General features: G+C 35.2%; 1 protein-coding gene across 3 annotated transcripts in view; it reads left to right on the forward strand.

The window, feature by feature from the left end:
- CNTLN (centlein) overlaps positions 1 to 22,131 on the forward strand; it is a 323,167-nt gene that overhangs the window by 267,739 nt on the left and 33,297 nt on the right. For all 3 annotated transcript variants that reach the window (XM_024760487.1, XM_024760489.1, XM_024760488.1), the window contains 5 exons: positions 732 to 923; positions 5,718 to 5,815; positions 7,385 to 7,511; positions 9,115 to 9,252; positions 9,843 to 10,028. In XM_024760487.1, the coding sequence (XP_024616255.1) occupies positions 732 to 923; positions 5,718 to 5,815; positions 7,385 to 7,511; positions 9,115 to 9,252; positions 9,843 to 10,028 (741 nt within the window). The remainder of the gene's footprint in view (positions 1 to 731; positions 924 to 5,717; positions 5,816 to 7,384; positions 7,512 to 9,114; positions 9,253 to 9,842; positions 10,029 to 22,131) is intronic.

The raw sequence follows: 22,131 nt of genomic DNA on the forward strand, positions 1-22,131 counted from the left end.
TGGTGGCGTTCTGCTGACTACAGATGGGTGAATGAAAGGGGCTAACATTAAGGCGGTTTCTTTTATAGTTTCATAAAAGCATTACCAGTATGCCATTTAGTAAAATGTTCATGTTATTAAAAATTTAAATGTAAGGAGTTTAGTGCAATCTACCTCAACATTACAAAAAGGACTTGTCAACTATCAATCAAGTGCATAAAACTGAGTGAATGTGTTTGTATGCTATTTATTTGAACTAAATCTCTAATAAGCCTCTTCTGCTAATTGGACTTAACGTTTCTGTTGCTAAATGAGAAGCATTTTGGCTGCTGTATAGGGTAGTAAGACCTACCCAATGGAATAAACAACTAACATCTGTTATCCTGTCCTGCTCCAGCTTGACTTTTACCAGTTAAGTACATCAGCCCTGAAGTCAAGGTTATCAAATATGTGAATCTCTGGCACACCCATGTTTATATGAAGGCAAAGAAATAGCACATCATGAGTAAAGACCAGCCAACCAAAAGATATTGAGTACAGCTGGTCTATTTTGTTTTAACCTTTACAAGCCCTACAACCTTAAGCAAAAACTAGTGGAAGTTAGAAATTCTGTAGTTTTTATAATAACTATTTTTGTAATCAGTGTCACTTTTTTCTTTAGCATTTTCCTACCTGTACAATTTGATGCTGATAATTGTTAGGTTAAATGTAATTACTTTTATAATAAATTTAAATTTATTTTCTTTAAAAAGAAGCTAAATTCGGATTTGGCTGAGCTTCGGAAAGAAAAAGAAGATTTACTAAAGAAATTGGAGTCTTCATCCGAAATCACAAGTTTGGCTGAAGAAGTTGCCCAGGTAACAGTTCCACGGATACAAGTTACATCACTTGGCCCTTCAAGGAGCATGGATTTGGAAATGAAGCAATTGCAGTGTAAACTAAAGGTGATTATAAATTTTATTAAAGATGAAAACATTAATTAAGTTACTGAATCCTTAAAGACATGTTTCTATCAATTCTAATTTAATTCTACTAATAAAGGTAAATTATGGTGTAAATAATCCCTAAATTATTAATACTACATTCAATCTCATCTTTCTATTTTAGCCTGGTAGATTCTTATCTGGTAACTTATAATACTATTCTCTGAAAAAATAGCAAGACACCATGAAATCCTAACTTAGGAGACGAGGGAAACTGGCCATTATCATTCTATTCCACTATTCAACTCCTCTCTGCCTGCCACTGAACAGAATTCTTTTTGAACATAATAATGTATCAACATAAATAGAATTGCTTTCCTGTACACATTTTGCTGCTGTTTTAACTTGGTGGTTCTTTGTTGGAGATGGGGAAGGAGGAGGGAATTAGGGGAAAGGAGAAGAAGCATAGAGCAAAGGTGAGTTGGTTTAATCAAGTTAAACCTGAGAGTGAGTATAAAGACCAGTGTTCCTTTTGCTTATAAAGAATTGTGTCTAAGTCCAGGTGAGACTGTCAACAACTTAAAAGTAAGGCTGGCCTTAGTTTTTGCCCATATATAAATCTCTCTCACTTTGAAGGAATGTGCGAGTTACAAAGGTGAGACTAATGAGAATGCCTAAAGCAATTTAGATCATGCTTGATGTAAGTTTGAAGTGACATTGTCCATATCTAACCTGGAGTCCCGGAACACTGACCAGGCTGCATAGGGACAAAAAGGGTAAATCTTTACTTTTGTCTTATTTCATGCTTTAATATGGAAATATTCTGGAAGACTAGGTACTTTGAAGTAAATAATACTCTTGATACTACAAATTTCTGTTTCGACATTGTATGAGGTTGCTAGGGCTGCCATAACAAAATACCACCGAGGGCTTCCCTGGTGGCGCAGTGGTTGAGGGTCCGCCTGCCGATGCAGGGGACAGGGGTTCGTGCCCCGGTCCGGGAAGATCCTACATCCCGCTCCCGGCTGGGCCCGTGAGCCATGGCCACTGAGCCTGCGGGTCTGGAGCCTGTGCTCTGCAACGGGAAAGGCCACAACAGTGAGAGGCCTGCGTACCGCAAAAAAAAAAAAAAAAAAAAAATCCCACCGAGTGGCTGGCTTGAATAATAGAAATTTATTTTCCCATAGTTCTGGGGTTTAGAAGTCCAAGATCGAAGTATTGACACGTTTGATTTCTTCCAAGCCCTCTTTCCTTGGCCTGTGGATGGCCGCCTTCTTGCTGTGTCTTCACATGGTCACCCCTCAGTCTATGAGGTCTGTGTCCTAATTGCTCCTCTTATAAGGACACCAGTCATGTTAGATTAAGGCCCACCCATGTGACCTCATTTTACTTTAATTACCTCCTTAAAAGCCCTATCCAAATACATTTTGAAGTACTGGAAGGGGAGGTTAGGACTTAAACATATGAATTTTGCCAGGACAAAATTCAGCCTATAACAGATATCAGATTGCTAACATAATAAATTTCTGAGAAATAGCTTATTTTCTACTTGATGTTTTCTATGCCTAGTAAAACAAAAATGGTTACATTTGAATCTCTTAAAGGTCTACATCCATCTTTTTTATTTTATCCAATTAATATTAGACTTTTCTATGTAAATTCTTAGGTGTACTTCTGAGATGTACATGGTTCATTCAGAAATTAGAGTGCTCATGTGCATTTCTGTGTCTTCATTTTTACCCATATTAGACGTGTTTCCTCAAGGAACCCAACTTTATATAGATAGATAATAAGATAGTTAGTGACATATAAATTCCAGTGAATGATATATACATTAGTTATTTATATTTAGTTTAATTTGTAGTTCTTTATACAATCTGGATTGAGTAGTACTCCAACTTATATTTGTGATTTTTTTTTGACCTCCTGATTGTTGAAAGGATACCTTTTCGTATATACCATGTTCTCTTCCAGTTTTCCAGTAAGTTAATAATGAAGAATAATAGTTTTTAAACTACTGTTAATTTATATATAATCTATTGCCAATCTAGTTCTAAGCCCTTTAAAAATGTTAACCCATTAAATACTCGTTTCAACCCTATGAGATAAATTCTGTTATTATATCTATTTTACAGTTAAGCAAACTGAGTACGTTAATTGTCCAAGGTCACACAGCTACTAAGAGAGCTGAGATTAGAACTCAATCCATAGGGCTCCAGCATCCATGCTTTTACTCATTTTGCTCTGAAAAATTTTTTAAGTGTTTAATAAACTTAAACAGGAAAGCTCTAACCAAGATAGATTATTACCATTATGACATCTTTGAAATATGTGTTTTACTCCAGATTTTGTCATGCTGCAGATAAGTATTATGTTGTAGGAAATGGAAAAGGGTCAGAGGACCTGGGTTTTGATCATTTTTTGTCCAGTAAGTTCTTGTGTGTGGGACCTGACTGAGGAAATTACTTAGCTTCTCCAGAGGTCTAGAGCAGGAATACCTTTCTACCCTCTTCAAAAGGATTTTTGAGGATTAAACAAAATAACTGTGAGACTTAGAGGGTCTGGCAAAAGTATTTATCAAGCTGGCATTGTTTTCTTTATTATAATTCTGTAATCCCTCAATTATCCAGAAATCAGAATTACAGCATTTTTCAGGCACCTAAAATAACAGGCTTAAGTCTAAAAACATAAAAGAATCAAACAGCTATCTTAAAATCCACTTAATTTATTCTGTTGAAGATATTGTCAGGGTTCATTTACTGCCTTTTGTCTTTTTTTTTTAATACAACTGTAATGAGTTTATTTGTTTAACTTTTCAGCAGAAAACACCTCAAAAGCAGCAAATTCAAAGTATGTATATTAAGGGCCAGGATGCTTGTTTTTAGGCAGGAATATTGAGAGAATCAAGAAATTATGATCAACAGATTGACAGAAAAAAAATATTAAATTGCTAAGGTAAAAATACAAAATTAGAAAAACAGCAGCCTGGGACCATTCAGAGTAGGGCTGAGTAGCCATTTATATCATAATAGTTCTTAAAGGCATCATTATATAATGATACAGTGATAATAAATTAGATACAGTAATATAACATAATTAATATAGTGATAATATTTATAATATAATATCATTATATTAAAGTATCACTATTGCTTAATGTAATTGTGGATTGTCATTTCTAAATGAATGAGCAATCATTCCAGAAAGAATTTAAGTTTAATGATTAAAGCAAAAGCTTCAATTTTTTGGTAAATTTACTAGTGTGGAACATCTTACTCTGGCAATGCTAGAAATAAGACACCATATGTCACTGTAAACATGTAAAATATGATGGAAATTTAGATTGTGTAACACAAAATTTAATCAAAACTTTTAGCATTCAGTACAGTTGCCAAGTTGAGGTAGCCTTGGGTTTTTAAGAAAATTAATATAATATTTAATGGAAATTTATATATGCCATACCAATGAGATATTTAAAGTCTGTCTGATGAATTTGACTCACATTTGCATTGTGTGGTTAATGGTTTCATCTTTTCAGATTTATATTTTTTAGAATAAGTTAGTCAAACCTGGAAATAGTTCTCATAGAAACAATTAACTATAGTTATTAGAAAAATTAGCAAAATAACTACTACAAATATTTTTAAAGTTATATTTTATTCTATTTATATTATTTAATACTTTTTAAATTTAACAAATGAATTAATGTATGTCAATGCTGTCTTACAGGTAGAAAAACCAAAATATCAAATCACTAAATAATATCTCAGAGTACATGTTTTCTTGGAACTTGAGTCAAAATTGAAAGTTAGGTGTCCCTAACACTCTGGCTCCTAGGCCACGCAGACAACAAATACCACAAAGGTGTTCTGCTTTGAAAAACTAATAATTATGTATAAATACTTTAATAATTAATATTGTTTATAAGTTCAAGTAAGGAAGTATTCAGTATTCATAAGTTTCTTTATCAGTTATCTTTCACTATCTAACATTATCCTAAAATGTAGCAGCTTAAAACAGCAGCAATTTATTATTTCTTATGATCCAGTGGGTTCCCTAGGTAGGTCTTTTGCTGCTGTCTGCTGGGTCCCCTCATATGCCTGCATTCTTCTTAACCAAGGATTTACCTGAGCTGGAAGTTCCAAGAGAGCCTCACTCAAAGGCTGGCAGTTGGTCTGCTGGCTGTCATCTGGGGTACCTCAGTACTCTCCCAAATGGCCTTTCCTCTATATTTGTTGGAAGGTGATCCCAGAGCAGCATTCCAAGAGGGCAAAGATGCAAGCTAGAAGGATTTAGGGCCTAGATCTGATATTTGCACAGTGTCATATGCCACATACTTTTGGTCAAAGCAAATCGCAGGCCAGGCCAGATTCAAAGGGTGGGGAGACGGATTACACCTCTTGATGGGAGGTGCAGCAAAGCTTTGTGACTATATTTAGTCTGTTACAGGTTATTAGTAAATCCAGAATTAGTTTTAAGTGATCTTACTAAACCATAAAAATAATTAATCACATACACATTTACATTTTACAAAATCCATATTTCCCGTAAATGTATTTTGGGTATATACTCTTTGCAATTATTATGTGAGTGTGTTCCTCTATGATTTTGGCATGTTATATAAAAATTTTAGTGTGCCATGTTATTTCTGTTAGAACATACAAAATGAAGCATATTAAAATGTTTAGATGTTCATTTTAATTATAACCATAATTTTTGCAATTTTATTACCTTCATGAAAATGGCATTTATATTTATGCTGCTTTAGAACAAGATTTAAAGACATATTTGAATTTATGTGTATTTTTAACCTAGAATGCAACTAATGAACTCACTAAACAATCATCAAACTTGAAGTCTCTGAAATTTGAACTCCTGGCAAAAGAAGAACACATAAAGGAAATGCATGAAAAGTATGTGTTTTATATTTTTATCCATTGTATTTGGTGCCACCTAGTGGCGGCTAACTCTATTAAACATTGCACACCAAGAAACAATACCAACTTGTTTGCCTTTCTTAGTTCGTTTTTAAGCCTACACAAGATGAAAGTTTAAAGAATATTACATATATCATGGTTTATGGCAAGATAGTTACTATTTTTTAATCAGAGTAAGAATGTTAAAGTTAGATTTTCCATCTTAAACATATTTAGTTCTGAATAAATATCAACTAATGGCTGAAAGACTATGAACAGAAAACTTTAGAATGTAGTAATTATTTGACTAAAAATATATGTATAGGTTGATCTTTATATTGGATTTAATGCCTAAGCTTATAAAGCGAAGGTTGAAAAAAAGTGAAAGTTTTGTTTGTGTTTAAAATAACTGGAGGGTTATGAAATATTATAATACTTTGTATATTTATACTAAAAAGGAGTTTAAAATGTTCTATCTCACAGAATCAAAATTATTTCCTTTCTATATCTTTTATAGATATACTAGAGCTTAGAAGTTGTAACATGTTTATAATCATTCACAATTTGAAATACGTATACCTCACGTACATACAGGTATACCACGTTATAAGTGAAGATCACTTAAAATCTTAACAGATAAAACTATTAGGCAAAAAGATTGGTTAATCTTTTTAAACAGACTATCTTGAAGCTTATTTATGGATTGAGTTAGTCTTGCTTACTGTTTACCAGTGAGGACTTTAGAGAAACATTCTTTGAATCCTGGCTTCTTTACCTGCTAGCTCTGGGACTCAATTTAATAGAATTAACTCATAAAGTTCTTAGAATTAAATGAGTTAGTACTTATAAGTGCTTTACTTATGTAAAGCACTTATAACAGTGACTGGCACATAGTAAACACTCAATAAATGTTAGCTGTTGTTCTTTTTATAGTAGTAATTGTAGTAGTTGTTACTGCATCTATCATTTTATACTTAGCGTTATCAATTTAAGCTAAACTGATATGTCAGCTCAATCTTGTATGATATTAAATTAGAACTGATATGTCAGTTCAATCTCATATGATATCAAATTTACATAGCTTTAAAGTGAAAAAGAAAAACTATTTTCTTCAGCTATTCTTTGAAATGTATAATAAATATATAATATTATCAAATTTTATGTTTGCTTATTAGAGTATAGAATTCTTTCTTATCGGTGTTGTGATTTTTGATAATCTCTAAATATTGCTTTGTATTTTTCTTAGAATGCAAGAATGGAACATAAATATAATAATTTTAAGTTTTCATAAATTTTATTAATTTGTCTCAGTTCTTTTTAATGTATATATATGTAATACTGTAATTACCAAGTCACAACTGGATTATAGATTTTAATATTTTACTCAAATGATTAATAGAGCAATATTTTATGCCATGCAATTATTTTATTAATTTGCAGCTTCACTAATATCAGATAGCATTTAAAAATTAACAATAGGTATAACATTGGATAATATGTAAGATATCATCACTGTTGAAGTATTTTCTATCACTCTTGATAAAGTGTCTTTTTTTCCCTTTCAAGGATGTCTCGAATGGAGAGAGATATAACCATGAAAAGACATTTGATAGAGGACTTGAAATTTCGACAGAAAGTAAATTTGGAAAGTAATGAGAGTATTAATGAAATGCTAGAAAATCTTGGAAAAAAGGTATCAATTTTTATGTTCACTGACACTGAAAAAAATCACTTCACCTTGTATTAACTTTAACTCAAATATTCAATCTTAATAAAAGGTATAGCAAATATTCATAAAATGTATGTGTATTGTTACATAATTACATCATTTGCTCTGAAAGTACATTATTTGTTTTAAGATTCAAGACTCCAAACGGTCACACATAATATAGTCATTCATCCTTTTTATATTTGTAAACATACCATGAGAAGATAATCAAGTTTAATTTTTTTAATCTTTAATATTTCTGGGACACATAATTGCATTTTATTCAGATTTTCTTTTATTTAAAGCTATTATTTATAATGATAGAATTAAGCATATATTTTAGATGAAAAATATCATAGTCAATGACTATCAGTTCTTTAAAAAGTGTACTCACCACGGTTTTTTTTAAAGTGTACTTTTTCCTTATATACATTTAATTCAGTGTACTTAGGAAAAGAGTCATATTTAAAATAGTTGTATAATATCTGATCCCAAACTAGAAATCAATGATTTGCTGACTAAGAGATATTTTTTTGCTTAAAAAATTTTAAAGCTGCTATTTACACAAATCATAAAACAAATCATAAAACAGCTTGTGCTTTGGCATTCACTAAATGTCATCCACTCCAGAGAGAGCGTTTCCCTTACTTTCCTTGTTGGAGATAAAAATGTAAGTAATGCTCAGATGGATTTAAGAGAGAAAATTTTACATGAGCAAGACACATGCATACAGATTTTCTTTTCTCTTTCTCCTCCACAGACCCACATGAATTATAATTACTTCGTAGAGGTTTCTTCAGTGCTATTCTTAAAATTTTGCTCATTTTTTTTAACTTCAATAATCATTTAAGGTAGTCTTACAATGTTTGTGTAAGTAATCATTTATCTTTAATAGCTTTAAAGTGAAAAAGAAAAACTGTTTTCTTTGGCTATTCTTTGAAATGTATAATAAATATGTTGTATTACTTATTTAATTTTATCCTAAAAAGTACATGTTATACTTTTACTGGAGAATACAAATGAAAATTATCCATGACTTGGCTTATTTAAGAATCAAAACCAACAATCTGGGCTTCCCTGGTGGCGCAGCGGTTGAGAGTCCGCCTGCCAATGCAGGGGACACGGGTTTGTGCCCCGGTCCGGGAAGATCCCACATGCCGCGGAGCGGCTGGGCCCGTGAGCCATGGCCACTGAGCCTGTGCGTCCGGAGCCTGTGCTCCACACGGGAGAGGCCACAACAGTGAGAGGTCCCCGTACCGGAAAAAAAAAAAAAAAACCAACCATCTCCTACTTAAGGAAGTTTAGGTTAGTAATTAAAGGAAATATAGTTAAAATTAATTGTATATTATTAGATAGAAGGCTACACATACCAATATTCATGCTTTTTTGTGCAATTTTGGGGTTTTGCTATTGATTTCAGTATTGTTAGTCTCATTCACAGTATGAGTTCTACAAATCTTATACTTGATATCATTTATGAGAAAATAAACTAGACTTATTCATGTATTCATTTGGTTTCCATTTGAAACAAACACAATATGGAACTAGAATGCCTTTACCAATAATTACCTTCATGCTTTTATTGTAGGTGAAGACATTAACTGAAGAGTGTTCCAACAAGAAGGTATCAATGGATTCACTAAAGCAAAGACTTAGTGTCGCTGTAAAAGAGAAGTCACAGTATGAACAGATGTATCAGAGAACTAAAGAGGAGTTAGAAAAAAAGGTATGGTTTTAGGACATTTTAGCCTGGAGGTGGACCATAACAATGTCTTTTTCATTTTTAAAGTTGTCCTTTTTTTCTCCCCAAAACTACTATGAGCTATTTAAATGTTTCAGATAACTGCAAAGGACGTTTATATCTCTACATAAAACACTAAGAATTTGTTTACTATTAAAGGTAATGCTGTATTAGAGAGACAGATTGACTTGTCTTGATAATTTCTAATAAATGAAAACTATTGTTAACTGGCATTTATATAAGTGGATATAAATTTTTAGGTCCACCTAAACTTATAAGCTAATTAAATACTCCCATTTGACATATGAAATCTTTTGGTCTAAAATGGCTTCCATGTTTTTAGTGATTTATAATTTTTAAAAAGCATAAACTCATTTTGATGATAAATATATGATAATATGTGTGCAGGATATTCATTGAAAATAAACAAAAACAACCATCAATTCTACTCAAATAAAAATGAATACAAGATACAGAGAGAGCAATGAAACCCTTTCCTTATTTGACATCTCTAACTAACATCCAAATCTGTTTAAGAAATATTTTTTTATTCTATGATTACTGGTTTTTTGCAGGATCTCAAGCTTACTTTCCTCATATCAAAAATAAATGAGACTGAATCTGCTATGGCAGAAATTGAAACAGCAGCATCTAAGCATCTTCAAGGATTAGCAATGCAAAGTGAGCAGGCCCTAGAAGGTGCACAGAAGAAATTGCTGCTAGCCAATGAGAAAGTGGAAGAGTTCACCATATTTGTGAAGGTTTGAATTCTTTGTGCTTTACTAACTTGTACTTTACTTCAGGCAGAGTGGGCAGTGGCCTACTTCAGATGATTTGGGAAGTACGTTTAAGTTCCTTTCTGCTTTCCTAAACCACAAAGCATCTTCCCCTACTTGCCACACTGTTCAAATTTTCTCTATAAAAGATTTGTTTTTATAGCTTGAGTTTAAAAATGTCCACTCTATTATTATATTCTTTTCTTAATGTCAATTTAGTTATGAAATTGTGGTAATCACATAATCAAGACAGGTGGGGGGTTTTTTTGTTTTTTTGATTATTTTTATTTTTGGCTGTGTTGGGTCTTCGTTGCTGTACGTGGGCTTTCTCTAGTTGCAGTGAGCGGGAGCTACTCTTCATTGCGTGTGCAGGCTTCTCATTGTGGTGGCTTCTCTTGTTGCGGAGCATGGTCTCCAGGTGCTAGGGCTTCAGTAATTACGGCATGCGGGCTCAGTAGTTGTGGCACTCAGGCTCAGTAGTTGTGGCTTGCGGGCTCTAGAGAACAGGCTCAGTAGTTGTGGCGCACAGGCTTAGTTGCTCCGCGGCATGTGGAATATTCCTGGACCAGGGCACGAACCCATGTCCCTTGCATTGGCAGGCAGATTCTTAACCACTGCGCCACCAGGGAAGTCCCAAGACAGATATTAAGACAAAAGAATTGAGTCATTTTCATTCCACTCTCCTTTTAAAAATCATCCAAGCAAGAACAACCAGAAACTTGCTCCATGATAATTGAACTTAAGAGACATTGCACCCCAGCCCATGACCTATCAGACATGGAATGGATAGAGGAATGGTAAATGATCTAGCAGGACAAAAGGAAGACAAGCTGAAGTGTCTACAAAGGGTGTACCATCTGGAAATTATCTGACCACTGAAGACTCCCAGAACAGTTCTGGCATTGGCTGCACAAGGAACCACCAAAGCCAAGGGTGGTGGGGGAGAGGAGAATACCAGGCTAAAATGGGTGTTTTGTTTGAAAGTCTTTATAAGGAATTTTTAGACCTCTGGCCTGTACTTTTGCCCCACATGGTCAGCCAGTATTCCTCCCTTAACTATTCTGGAAAAACTCAGGAGGAACAGTTCTAGCTTCAGAGATACGAGGCACTGAGCGGGGGAACCTGGTGATTGCTCCACTCCTTTCAATCCCACTGTGAGTTATTTGTACCCCTGTTTAGTGCCTTTTATTCTGCCTCGTATTATAGTCAGCAAACGGATCTGTTTCCATTATATAAATTATGATGAGTTCCTTAAAGTCAAGAACCACGTTTTATTAATCTCTACCTCCACAGCATGTACCATAGTGACTTGCAAAGAGATGGCATGCAATAATGATCACTAACTAATCAAACTGAATTTCTCTTAGGAATATGAAATTTTAATAAAAGCCCTTTTGGCCTTTAAAAATAAGAATTAAGACAATTGGACTACTGTGGGAGGGTAAATCTTTACTTTCCCCCTTTTATCTCCTGAAGTTGCAATGTTCTCTTTTTTTCTAAACCAATCTTCGATGAGATTGAGTTCTTCCTGCTACTTTGTTCCTTTGGCTGGCATATATTATTAAAAACTTGCCTATCATAACAGTAGAAACTTATTTAAATATATAAATATTTTTAATTGATGGAATCTTTACAAAATTAAAGTTTAAATGTCCTTCTATGGAATAAAATAACATCAACACTTACTGTCTTCTTTCTCAAATAACCCTACTATTATTTGAACTACTCAACTAAACTTGCTGCATATATAATTATTATATATATAAATATGTTAGTGTTCTAAAATCATTTACCCCCTTAGGTATTGATCTTATTTATAAGAATTAACATTCCTGGACTTATAAGTTGAATATAAGATGGCAAATAACTGGATCTTATGTATAGTACCATTTTCTTTATTCCTCTAAAAATAACAGCTTACAGCATTTTATGCCAGTGTTAATAGTACCCCATTTAGAACAAATCCCTTACTTCGTTTCTTTGGAAATCATAGATACCTTGGGAGTTTTCTCATTTAAAAAATGTCTACAAAATGAATGGAATAAAACATTTTATCTCTTTCAATGAAGGTTTCAAATGGTATAAAGTCAGACCAGTAATGCTTGCCTCAGAGGACTCTAAATGATTGCAGAGTATTAATTTAAATTTATTAATTTAATCATATTTCCTTTTCCAGATTTAAAATGTCATTCCTTCCAAATGCTTGTTGAATAGTCTCACTGTTTAACTTATGATAAGCACTCTCATTGAATATTGTCATTATTTTACTCATGATATAGAGCTATTTTTATTATGACTTTTAGCTTCATAAACCTTTGTTTTCCATGTTTTATATTCAGCTTATAGTTGCATTTTTTGTACTGTTAGCCAATATATAAAATATGAAATGCACATGTATAAGATTTACTCAAATGCTAATTATGGTTTTTCCTAAAGTATTCCTTGAACGTGTCCTGTTTAAAAAAGAATTGATAACCAGAAGTTTTTAAAATAGAAAAATGAACTTTGTGATTAGATATCTGATTATTGTAGACTTGATGAAGTTTCATGACCTTTATGATAATGTAATGGGTGTACTTCTTCACATAGAGTAGTTTGGCAAAAATTATCTTTTAAAAAACAAACTTCTTACTATTCATGTCCAAGGATATGAATAGTATTTAATGATATAGTGAATGTCTAATCTCTAGTTGTTCGAGAGTAACATACTAATCCTTCATATATTTCACCAACAATGATATAGAGTATAGATGTCCTAGTAGATAAATTCAGGATTGCCATGGTTTCATGACTTTTTAATCTGAGTAACATATTAAAGGTCCTATAGTAGAGAATGATAGCAGATATCGATAAAATATTTTTATTACTCTTTCAGAAATTTTCCATGTTGTTTCAGTTTGGTATTTAGATTGCTTGCATTAGAATCAACAGATTCTATTACATTTAAATAAAATTCATAATTCCGGGCGTTATTGAATCAAAATCTTGGTTGGGGTGAGGCCCAATAATCTGCATATAACAACTAGGTGATATTATGCATTAATACTGTTTTGAAAACATTGTTTTTTTTTTTAAGCCCAACATTGCTTTTATGGATTGAATCTATATAACAAAATATTTATCAGTTTGGTATTTAATAGCACCTTTTACCACTCATGACTTCTAATGGTAATTTGACATTTGTTTTACTTAACTTTGTTTTAGGGTCAATATGTATTTGATAATGGTACCACTTCTACTGCTCAATCCATTTCTCTAATAAAGGGCCAAAAGCAAACTAATGCCCAAACCAGAAACATTGGCAAAGACTGGATATTTGGGTCTGAAGAAGGAGATTACTGTCATCCTTCTCTTCCTCACACGTATAGCCCACCCTAGGACTGGGCAGAAATGCTCAGGAGCTGCCATCTTCAGTGACATACCATCAGTGACGTCCTAAATACTACTGCATTACAGCTCAGCTTTCACCTTTTTAAAAATTTAAGACCTTCCATAATTTGACCCTATTCTGTTTAGAATCTAATTTTTTTCCCACTACTCTCCAAATTTCACCCAGATTGTGTTCAGTCTTGCCTTTCCTCAAGTTCTCCTTCTTCCTTCACAGATCCTTCTCTGCTCTTCGCTCTAAATCCTTCCAATTTAGCTCAGGGCCTTCCTCTTTCCTGAATCATTTCTTTAACTCTGTGGTTAAGGGGAAAGGGCCCTACTCTGCCAGTTTCTGGTTCTGTTATCTCAGGCAAGTGACTTAATCCTCTGTGTCTCAGTTTCCCCATCTATAGAATTAGTGTAAAGATGGGACATACCTAAAGTGAGGATTTAAATAAGTTAACATAGATAAAGCTCAAACATTGCCCAATATGCTCAGTGTTATCTGAGTGTCAGCTAGTAGTATGCCTATCATTTATCTCCTGAATAATTATTGTATATACCATATAAATTAACACATAACTGCAAACTCTCATATTTTTCTTTTTGTTTCAAGTAGATTATTATAGTCAACTTGAAGTTAGGGTATTGTCATTCATTTACCCAAAGTACTGGCACATAATAGGGCTCACTAAATTCTTGAAGAATTGATTTTACATCTGCTTTAAGAATGGTACAGCACACATAATCACTGCTCAGATTGAAACCTCTGTGAAGGCAAGAGCTATGCACATTGCTTAACGAGCGTATTTAAAGAATGTGCATAGTTCCTACATGGAACATTATGATCACCAGGACTCATTCTGTGCAGAGCTTATTAGGGTATCAAGTACACAAAAGTATTTAATAAATATTATTAGTAGTATTAATAGTAATAATGTTTGTTCTGGCCATGTTATGGAATCTGTGTTCCCTTTACTCTTTTCATTTGTACATAGGGCACAACTGGATTATAGAAGAGGAGTGGCCATCTGTTCTAGATCTAGTCTTGAATATGGAATTTTGCCCTGGAGTAAAATCAAGTGCTTTGAGCATCTGGGCTAGATATATGTGGCAGAGCTCAGGCTTTAAATTCTCCTAATAACTGAATAAAACACACAAGGGAAATTTCTAGAAGTATTTGCTCAGTTTGATTGAACTCTGATATAGGCTTGTTAATGTGCTTGTATGTGAGAGTCATATGCTCAATTCCATCTTCTCGATGGCTTTTGTTAGCTGATAAATAAATACCAGCCAAAGAACAACATTTAGCCGGAAGCTTAAATCATTTAATTATCAATATGTACTTGCTTGGTAAGATTTAGTATGATGATTTGGGCATATAAATTTCTTGCTTCTTTAGTGAGAACATTTGTAGAGCATTATAATTTTATTTTTAATAGGTACAATTGTTAATGCTTTGGTACTGATCTACTCTATTATGATTTTTTTCTATTTTTTCCAACTTTATTGAGATATGACATATAACAATGTATAAGATTAAGCTATACAATATGGTGACTTGATACATGTATATATTATGAAATGTTTACTACAATAAGGGTAGTTAACACATCTTTAACCTCACATAATTGCCATTTTATTGTTATTGTTATGGTGAGGACATATAAAATCTACTCTCATAGCAAATTCCAAGTATACAACACAGTATTGTTAACTATAGTCACTATGCTGTACATTAGATCCCTGGAACTTGTTCTTATAACTGGAAGTTTGTACCATTTGACCAACATCCCATTTCCCCACCCCTCAGCCCCTATCTTTTTCTGACTTATTTCTCTTAGTATAATACTCTCAGGGTCCATCCATGTTGTCACAGATGGCAGAATTTCCTTCTTTTTCATGGCTGAGTAATATTCCTGTGTGTGTGTGTGTGTGTGTATCCAGAGATACACACACACACACACACACACACACACACACACACACACACACGCCACGTTTTCCTTATCCATTAATCCATTGATGGACACTTCAGTTGCTTCCATGTCTTGACTAGTGCAACTAATGCTGCACTGACCATGGGAATGCGTATGTCTCTTTGAGATCCTGTTTCATTTCCTTCAGATATGTACTCAGAAGTGGGATTGCTGGTAGTTCTATTTTTAATTTTTTTGAGGGACCTCTATACTGTTTTCCATAGTGGTTGTACCAATTTACATTCCCACCAATGGTACATAATGGTTCCCTTTTCTCCACATCCTTGTTAGCATTTGTTGTCTCTTGTCTATTTGATAATAGCCATTCCAACAGGTGTGAGGTGATATCTTGTGGTTTTGATTTGCGTTTCTCTGATGATTAGTGAGGTTGAGCACCTTTTCGTGAACTTGTTGGCTATTTGTATGTGTTCTTTGGAAAAATGTCTGTTGAGGTCCTTTGTCTATTTTTAAATTGGATTATTAGGGTTTTTGTTATTAAGTTATATGAGTTGTATATAGTTTGAAGTCAGGAAATGTGATACCTCCAGCTTTGTTCTTTCTCAAGATTGCTTTGGCTATTCAGTCTTTTGTAGTTTCATACAAATTTGGGTTTTTTTTCCTATTTCTGTAAAAAATGCCATTGGAACTTTGATAGAGGTTGCAGTGAATCTCTAGGTGGCTTTGGGTAGAATGGACATTTGAACAATATTCACTCTTTTAATCAGGATATCGTTCCATTTATTTGTGTCTTTAGTTTCTTTCATCAGTGTCTTGTAGTTTTTGGTGTATAGATCTTTCACTTCCTTGGTTAAATTTATTCCTAAAATTTTATTGTGTTGGGTGCCACTATAAGTGGGATTGTTTTATTTCTTTTTTACATGTTTAATTCTTAGTGTATAGAAACACAACTAATTAATTTTTGTCTGTTGATTTTGTATCCTGCAACTTTACTGAATTTGTTGATTAATTCTAACAGCTTTTTGATGGAGTCCTTAGGACTTTCTTTATAAAAGATCATGTCATGAGTGAACAGAGACAATTTTATTTCTTTCTTTCTGATTTGGATGCCTTCTATTTCTTTTTACTGCCTAATTGCTCTAGCTAGGACTTCCAGTACTGTGTTGAATAGGAGTGGTGAGAGTGGGCACTTTTCTCTTGTTCCTGATCTTAGAGGGAAAGGTTTCAGCCTTTCACTGTTGAGTGTGATGTTAGCTTGGGCTTGTATTATATGGCCTTTGTTATGTTCCAGTATGTTCCTTCTATACCCAGTTTGTAGAGAGTTTTATCATGAAAGGATGTTAAATTTTGTCCAATGCCCTTTCTGCATTTATTGAGATGATATGATTTTTATCCTTCATTCTTTTAATGTAGTGTATCACATTTATTTTGTGTATGTTGACTCATTCTTGCATTCCAGGAATAAATCCCACTTCACCATGGTGTATGATCCTTTTAATGTGTTGTTGAATTCAGTTTGCTAGTATTTTTTTCAGAGGTTTTGCATCTATATTCATCAGGGGCATTGGCCTATAGTTTTCTTTTCTTGTAGTGTCCTTATCCGGCTTTGGTATCAGGTTAATGCTCACCTCATAAAATGAGTTTGAAAGTGTTCTCTCCTTTTACATTTTTTGGAAGAGTTTGAGAAGGATTGACTTTAATTTTTCTTTGTTTGGTAGAATTCACCAGTGAAGCCATCAAGTCATAGGCTTTTCTTTGTTGGAAGGTGTTTGATTGCTGATTCAGTCTTCTTACTCATTATTAATCTGTTGAGATTTTCTGTTACTTCATGATTCAGTCTTGGTAGGTTGTATGTTTTAGGAATTTATCCATTTCTTCTAGGTTGTCCAATTTGTTGACATATAATAGTTCATAGTATCCTCTTATGATCCTTTGTATTTCTGTAGTACCAGATGTAATATCTTCTCTTTCATTTCTAATTTTTTTGAGTCCTCTCTTCTTTTTCTTGGTAAATCTAGATAAAACTTTATCCATTTTGTTTATCTCTTTAAAAAACTAGCTCTTAGTTTCACTAATCTTTTGTATTGTCTTTTATGTCTCAATTTATTTATTTCCACTCTTCTCTTTGATATTTCCTCCCTTCTACTACCTTTGAGTTTAGTTTGTTCTTTTTGTAGTTCCTTGAGGTGTAAAGTTAGATTATTTTTTTGAGATTTTTTTTTTTTTTTTTTGCTTAATGTAGGGTTCCACATGGCAGAAGAGGCCAGTGACAGGAGTTGGGTGTTGGCGTGCAGCTGCTCAGGTGGAGGGGCTAGCTGCAGGTGAGCCCAGCGGTGCAGGCCAGTGAGAGGAGACAGAACCAGATCTGGGCCCACAAACAGCCGTGGGGGCCTTAGCTGTCAACATGTAGTTCTATGGCTACAGGGCCTCACCACAGGCACTTGCATGTCGTTGGAGGCCAGTGACAGGAGTCAGATCAGTGGCGAACTGGTCCACAGCTAAAGGGGTTAGCCCCAAATGCATGCACGGCAGTGGATCAGCTGCAGGGGTCTAGGCTGGCATCTTGCACTCATGCAGCTGCAAAGGCCAAGCTGATTTCCAGTGCAGATTGGAGGGTCCAGTTGGGGACAGGGAGGGAGTCAGTCAGGTGGCATCCGTGAAGGTGGAAACCTGTGGGGGGAAATCACAGTGGTGAAATCTGCAGGGGGTTCATGGCAGCTGTCCTGGGCTTTGGTTTCTTCAGTGGCGAAAGCTGTTGGGATCCTGCACAGAGCTGTAAACCACAGCTGCTCTTGCTGCGTAGCTGATATTGGGAGCCCCAGGCATTCTTCCTTGCTCCAACCTGTCTTTATTTGTCTTAGCTTTGTCAGTCTCTGGGTGGTGTGAAACTGAAGTGGGTCCTTCATGTAGTGATATGAAAAACTGGAGAAGTTGGTTCCTCACCTCATTCTCCCTTTCCCAGCGAGGGAACTCTTTTGAACTGGGAAGTTCCCCCTTGGCACTGAGCAGTGCCACCCTGGGGTATGTGATGATGCAGGCAAAACGAAACTGTCCTTCTTTTTCTTTGTGTGGAGTTATTCTCAGGTTTTTTGCTCCACTGTGTTTGTTGCTGAAATTTCTTAAGTAGACTCCTGAGCTCTTCCAGAGCTATTTTTGTTTGTGGATATCTGTCTAATTGTTGATATTTGTGGGGGGATAGGGGCTGGATCTCCCACCCTATATTTTGGTGACATCACTTCTTAATTATGATTTTTAAACAGTTTTATAATAAAATCCTATTTGAGTTAACTCTTTCTGTCCTATCATTATATAAGAAAGGTAAATGACAGCTGTTTTTAAAGACAAGTTTTTAATAAAAATATATTACGTTAAGTGGGTGAACTTTAAAATATGTAAATTATATCTTGATAAAGCTGTTTAGGAAGCTGTTAAAAAAAAAGACTTTACTTCTCCAAGAAACTATGATGGTAGGAGTGACTCCACAGTATTGGAGCAGCCAGTTATAACCTTCATCATAATAATCAAATCTTACTGAAAAATCTAATCAGTCCATTATGATTCAGTGAAATTCAAAACTTTTTGTAGTTTGCTAACACAGATCAAGACTCATTATAAAGACTGGAAAACTAGATCTTAATAAGACTGGAATGAAATAGCTTGCTGTCTTTCGCTCTAACACTATTGCTCACTGCTTACAATAAATTATAATATTGAAAAACATAGTGACTTTAAGTTGAGATGTAAATCTAAGAAAGACTTTTACTTTGAAAATATAATCAAATATTGGGACAATTCCTAGTCCATGATATTCCAAGAAGTTTAAGAAGGCTGACATAAATTTTTAGAAATTCAGTTAACATTAATTGAATGCTTATTTTGTGCCATACAGTGTTTTTACTTACCTTGACAATAAGTGATAGCCATTATTCAACTGATGCAAGCAGAGTGAAACTTTTTTAAGCTTCTATTGTTTTTAACATTGGAGTATTTTAAAAGTTTTGCACAATTTGGGAGTTTTAAAGTTGCTTAGGGGGGGACCTTCAAGATGGCGGAGGAGTAAGACATGGAGATGACCTTCCTCCCCACAAATACATCAGAAATACATCTACATGTGCAAAAACTCCTACAGAACACCTACTGAACGCTGGCAGAAGACCTCAGCCTGCCCAAAAGGATGGGGTGCGCAAGAAGAGAGGATTCAGAGCACTGCCTAAACAAGCTCCAGAGACGGGCGCAAGCTGTGGCCATCAGCTTGGAACCCAGAGACGGGCATGAAACGCTAGTGCTGCTGCTGCAGCCACCAAGAAGCCTGTGTGCAAGCACAGGTCACTATCCACACTTCCCCTCCCGGGAGCCAGTGCAGCCCGCTACTGCCAGGGTCCTGTGATCCAGGGACAACTTCCCTTGGAGAACAAACAGCGTGCCCCAGGCTCTTGCAGCATCATGGCTCTGCGGCCACAAGCTCACCCCTCATTCCAGTTATAACTAGCGTACCCCTCCCTCCCACCAGCCTGAATGAGCAAGAGCCCCCTAAAAAGCCACTGATTTAACCCCCTCCTGTCTGGGCGGGGAACAGATGCGTGAGGGCAACCTACACACAGAGGAGGGGCCAAAACCAAAGCTGAACCCCAGGAGCTGTGAAAACAGAGAAGAAAAAGGGAAATCTCTCCATGCAGCCTCAGGAGCAGCGGATTAAATCTCCACTATCAACTTGATGTACCCTGCATCTCTGGAATACCTAAACAGACAACGAATCATCCCAAATTGAGGCACTGGACTTTGGAAGCAACTATAGACTTGGGATTTGCTGTCTGCGGCTGATTGTTTCTAATTTTTATGTTTATCTTAGTTTAGTGCATGTGATCATTGGTGGATTTGTTTACTGGTTTAGTTGCTCTTTTTAAATTATTCCTTTTTTATTTTTTCATTTTAATAATGTTTTTCTTTTTATTTATTTATTATGATTTTAAATTTTTTATTTATTTATTTTTCTTTCTTTTTTTCACCCTTTTCTTCAGAGCTGTGTGGCTGACAGGGTCTTGGTGCTCTAGGCTGGTGTCAGGCCTGAGCCTCTGAGGTGGGAGGGCTGAGATCAGGACATTGGACCACTAGAGACCTCCTGGCCCCAGCTAATATCAGTCGGCGAGAGCTCTTCCAGAAATCTCCTTCTCAACGCTAAGACCCAGCTGCACCCAGCAGCCAGCAAACTTCAGTGCTGGACACCCCATGCCAAACAACTAGCAAGACAGGAACACAACCCCACCCATTAGCAGAGAGGCTGCCTAAAATCATACTAAGTTCACAGACACCCCAAAACACACCACTGGACATGGCCCTGCCCATCAGAAAGACAAGATCCAGCCCCACCCAGAAGAACACAGGCACCATACCCCTCCACCAGGAAGCCTACACAAGCCACTGAACCACCCTCACCCACTGGGGGCAGACACCAAAAACAACAGGAACTACGAACCTGCAGCCTGTGAAAAGAGGACCCCAAACACAGTAAGTTAAACAAAATGAGAAGATAGAGAAATATGCAGCAGATGAAGGAGCAAGGTAAAAACCCACCAGACGAAACAAATGAAGAGGAAATAGGCAGTCTACCTGAAAAAGAATTCAGAGTAATGATAGTAAAGATGTCCAAATCTTGGAAATAGAATGGAGAAAATACAAGAAACGTTTAACAAGGACCTAGAAGAACTAAAGAGCAAACGAACAATGATGAACAACACAATAAGTGAAATTAAAAATTCTCTAGAAGGAATCAATAGCAGAATAACTGAGGCAGAAGAACGGATAATTGACTTGGAAGATAAAATAGTGGAAATGACTACTGCAGAGCTGAATAAAGAAAAAAGAATGAAAAGAATTGAGGACAGTATCAGAGACCTCTGGGACAACATTAAACGCACCAACATTTGAATTATAGGGGTTCCAGAAGAAGAGGAAAAAAAGGGTCTGAGAAAATACTTGAAGAGATTGTATTCGAAAACTTCCCTAACGTGGGAAAGGAAATAGTCAAGTCCAGGAAGCGCAGAGGTTCCAAACAGGATAAATCCAAGGAGAAACATGCCAAGACACATATTAACCAAACAATCAAAAATTAAATACAAAGAAAAAATATTAAAAGCAGTAAGGGAAAAGCAACAAATAATATACAGGGGTATCCCCGTAATGTTAACAGCTGATCTTTCAGCAGAAACTCTGCAAGCCAGAAGGGAGTGGCAGGACATATTTGAAGTGATGAAAGGGAAAAACCTACAACCAAGATTACTCTACCCAGCAAGGGTCTCATTCAGATTCAACAGAGATATTAAAACCTTTACAGACAAGCAAAAGTTAAGAGGATTCAGCACCACCAAACCAGCTTTACAACAAATGCTAAAGGAATTTCTGTAGGCAGGAAACACAAGAGAAGGAAAAGACCTACAAAAACAAACCCAAAACAATTAAGAAAATGGTAATAAGAACATACATATCGATAATTACCTTACATGTAAATGGATTAAATCCTCCAACCAAAAGACATAGACTGGCTGAATGGATACAGAAACAAGACCCATATATATGTTGTCTAGAAGAGACCCACTTCAGACCTAGGGAGACATACAGACTGAAAGTGAGGGGATTGAAAAAATATTCCATACAAATGGAACTTAAAATAAACCTGGAGTAGCAATTCTAATATCAGACAAAATAGACTTTATTTATTTATTTTTGGCTGCGTTGGGTCTTCATTGCTGCGGGAGGGCTTTCTGTAGTTGTAGTGAGTGGGGACTGCT

The sequence above is a fragment of the Neophocaena asiaeorientalis genome, unplaced genomic scaffold (assembly GCF_003031525.2).
Source record: "Neophocaena asiaeorientalis asiaeorientalis breed wild unplaced genomic scaffold, Neophocaena_asiaeorientalis_V1.1 scaffold174, whole genome shotgun sequence".
In the NCBI taxonomy this organism is placed as follows: domain Eukaryota; kingdom Metazoa; phylum Chordata; class Mammalia; order Artiodactyla; family Phocoenidae; genus Neophocaena; species Neophocaena asiaeorientalis.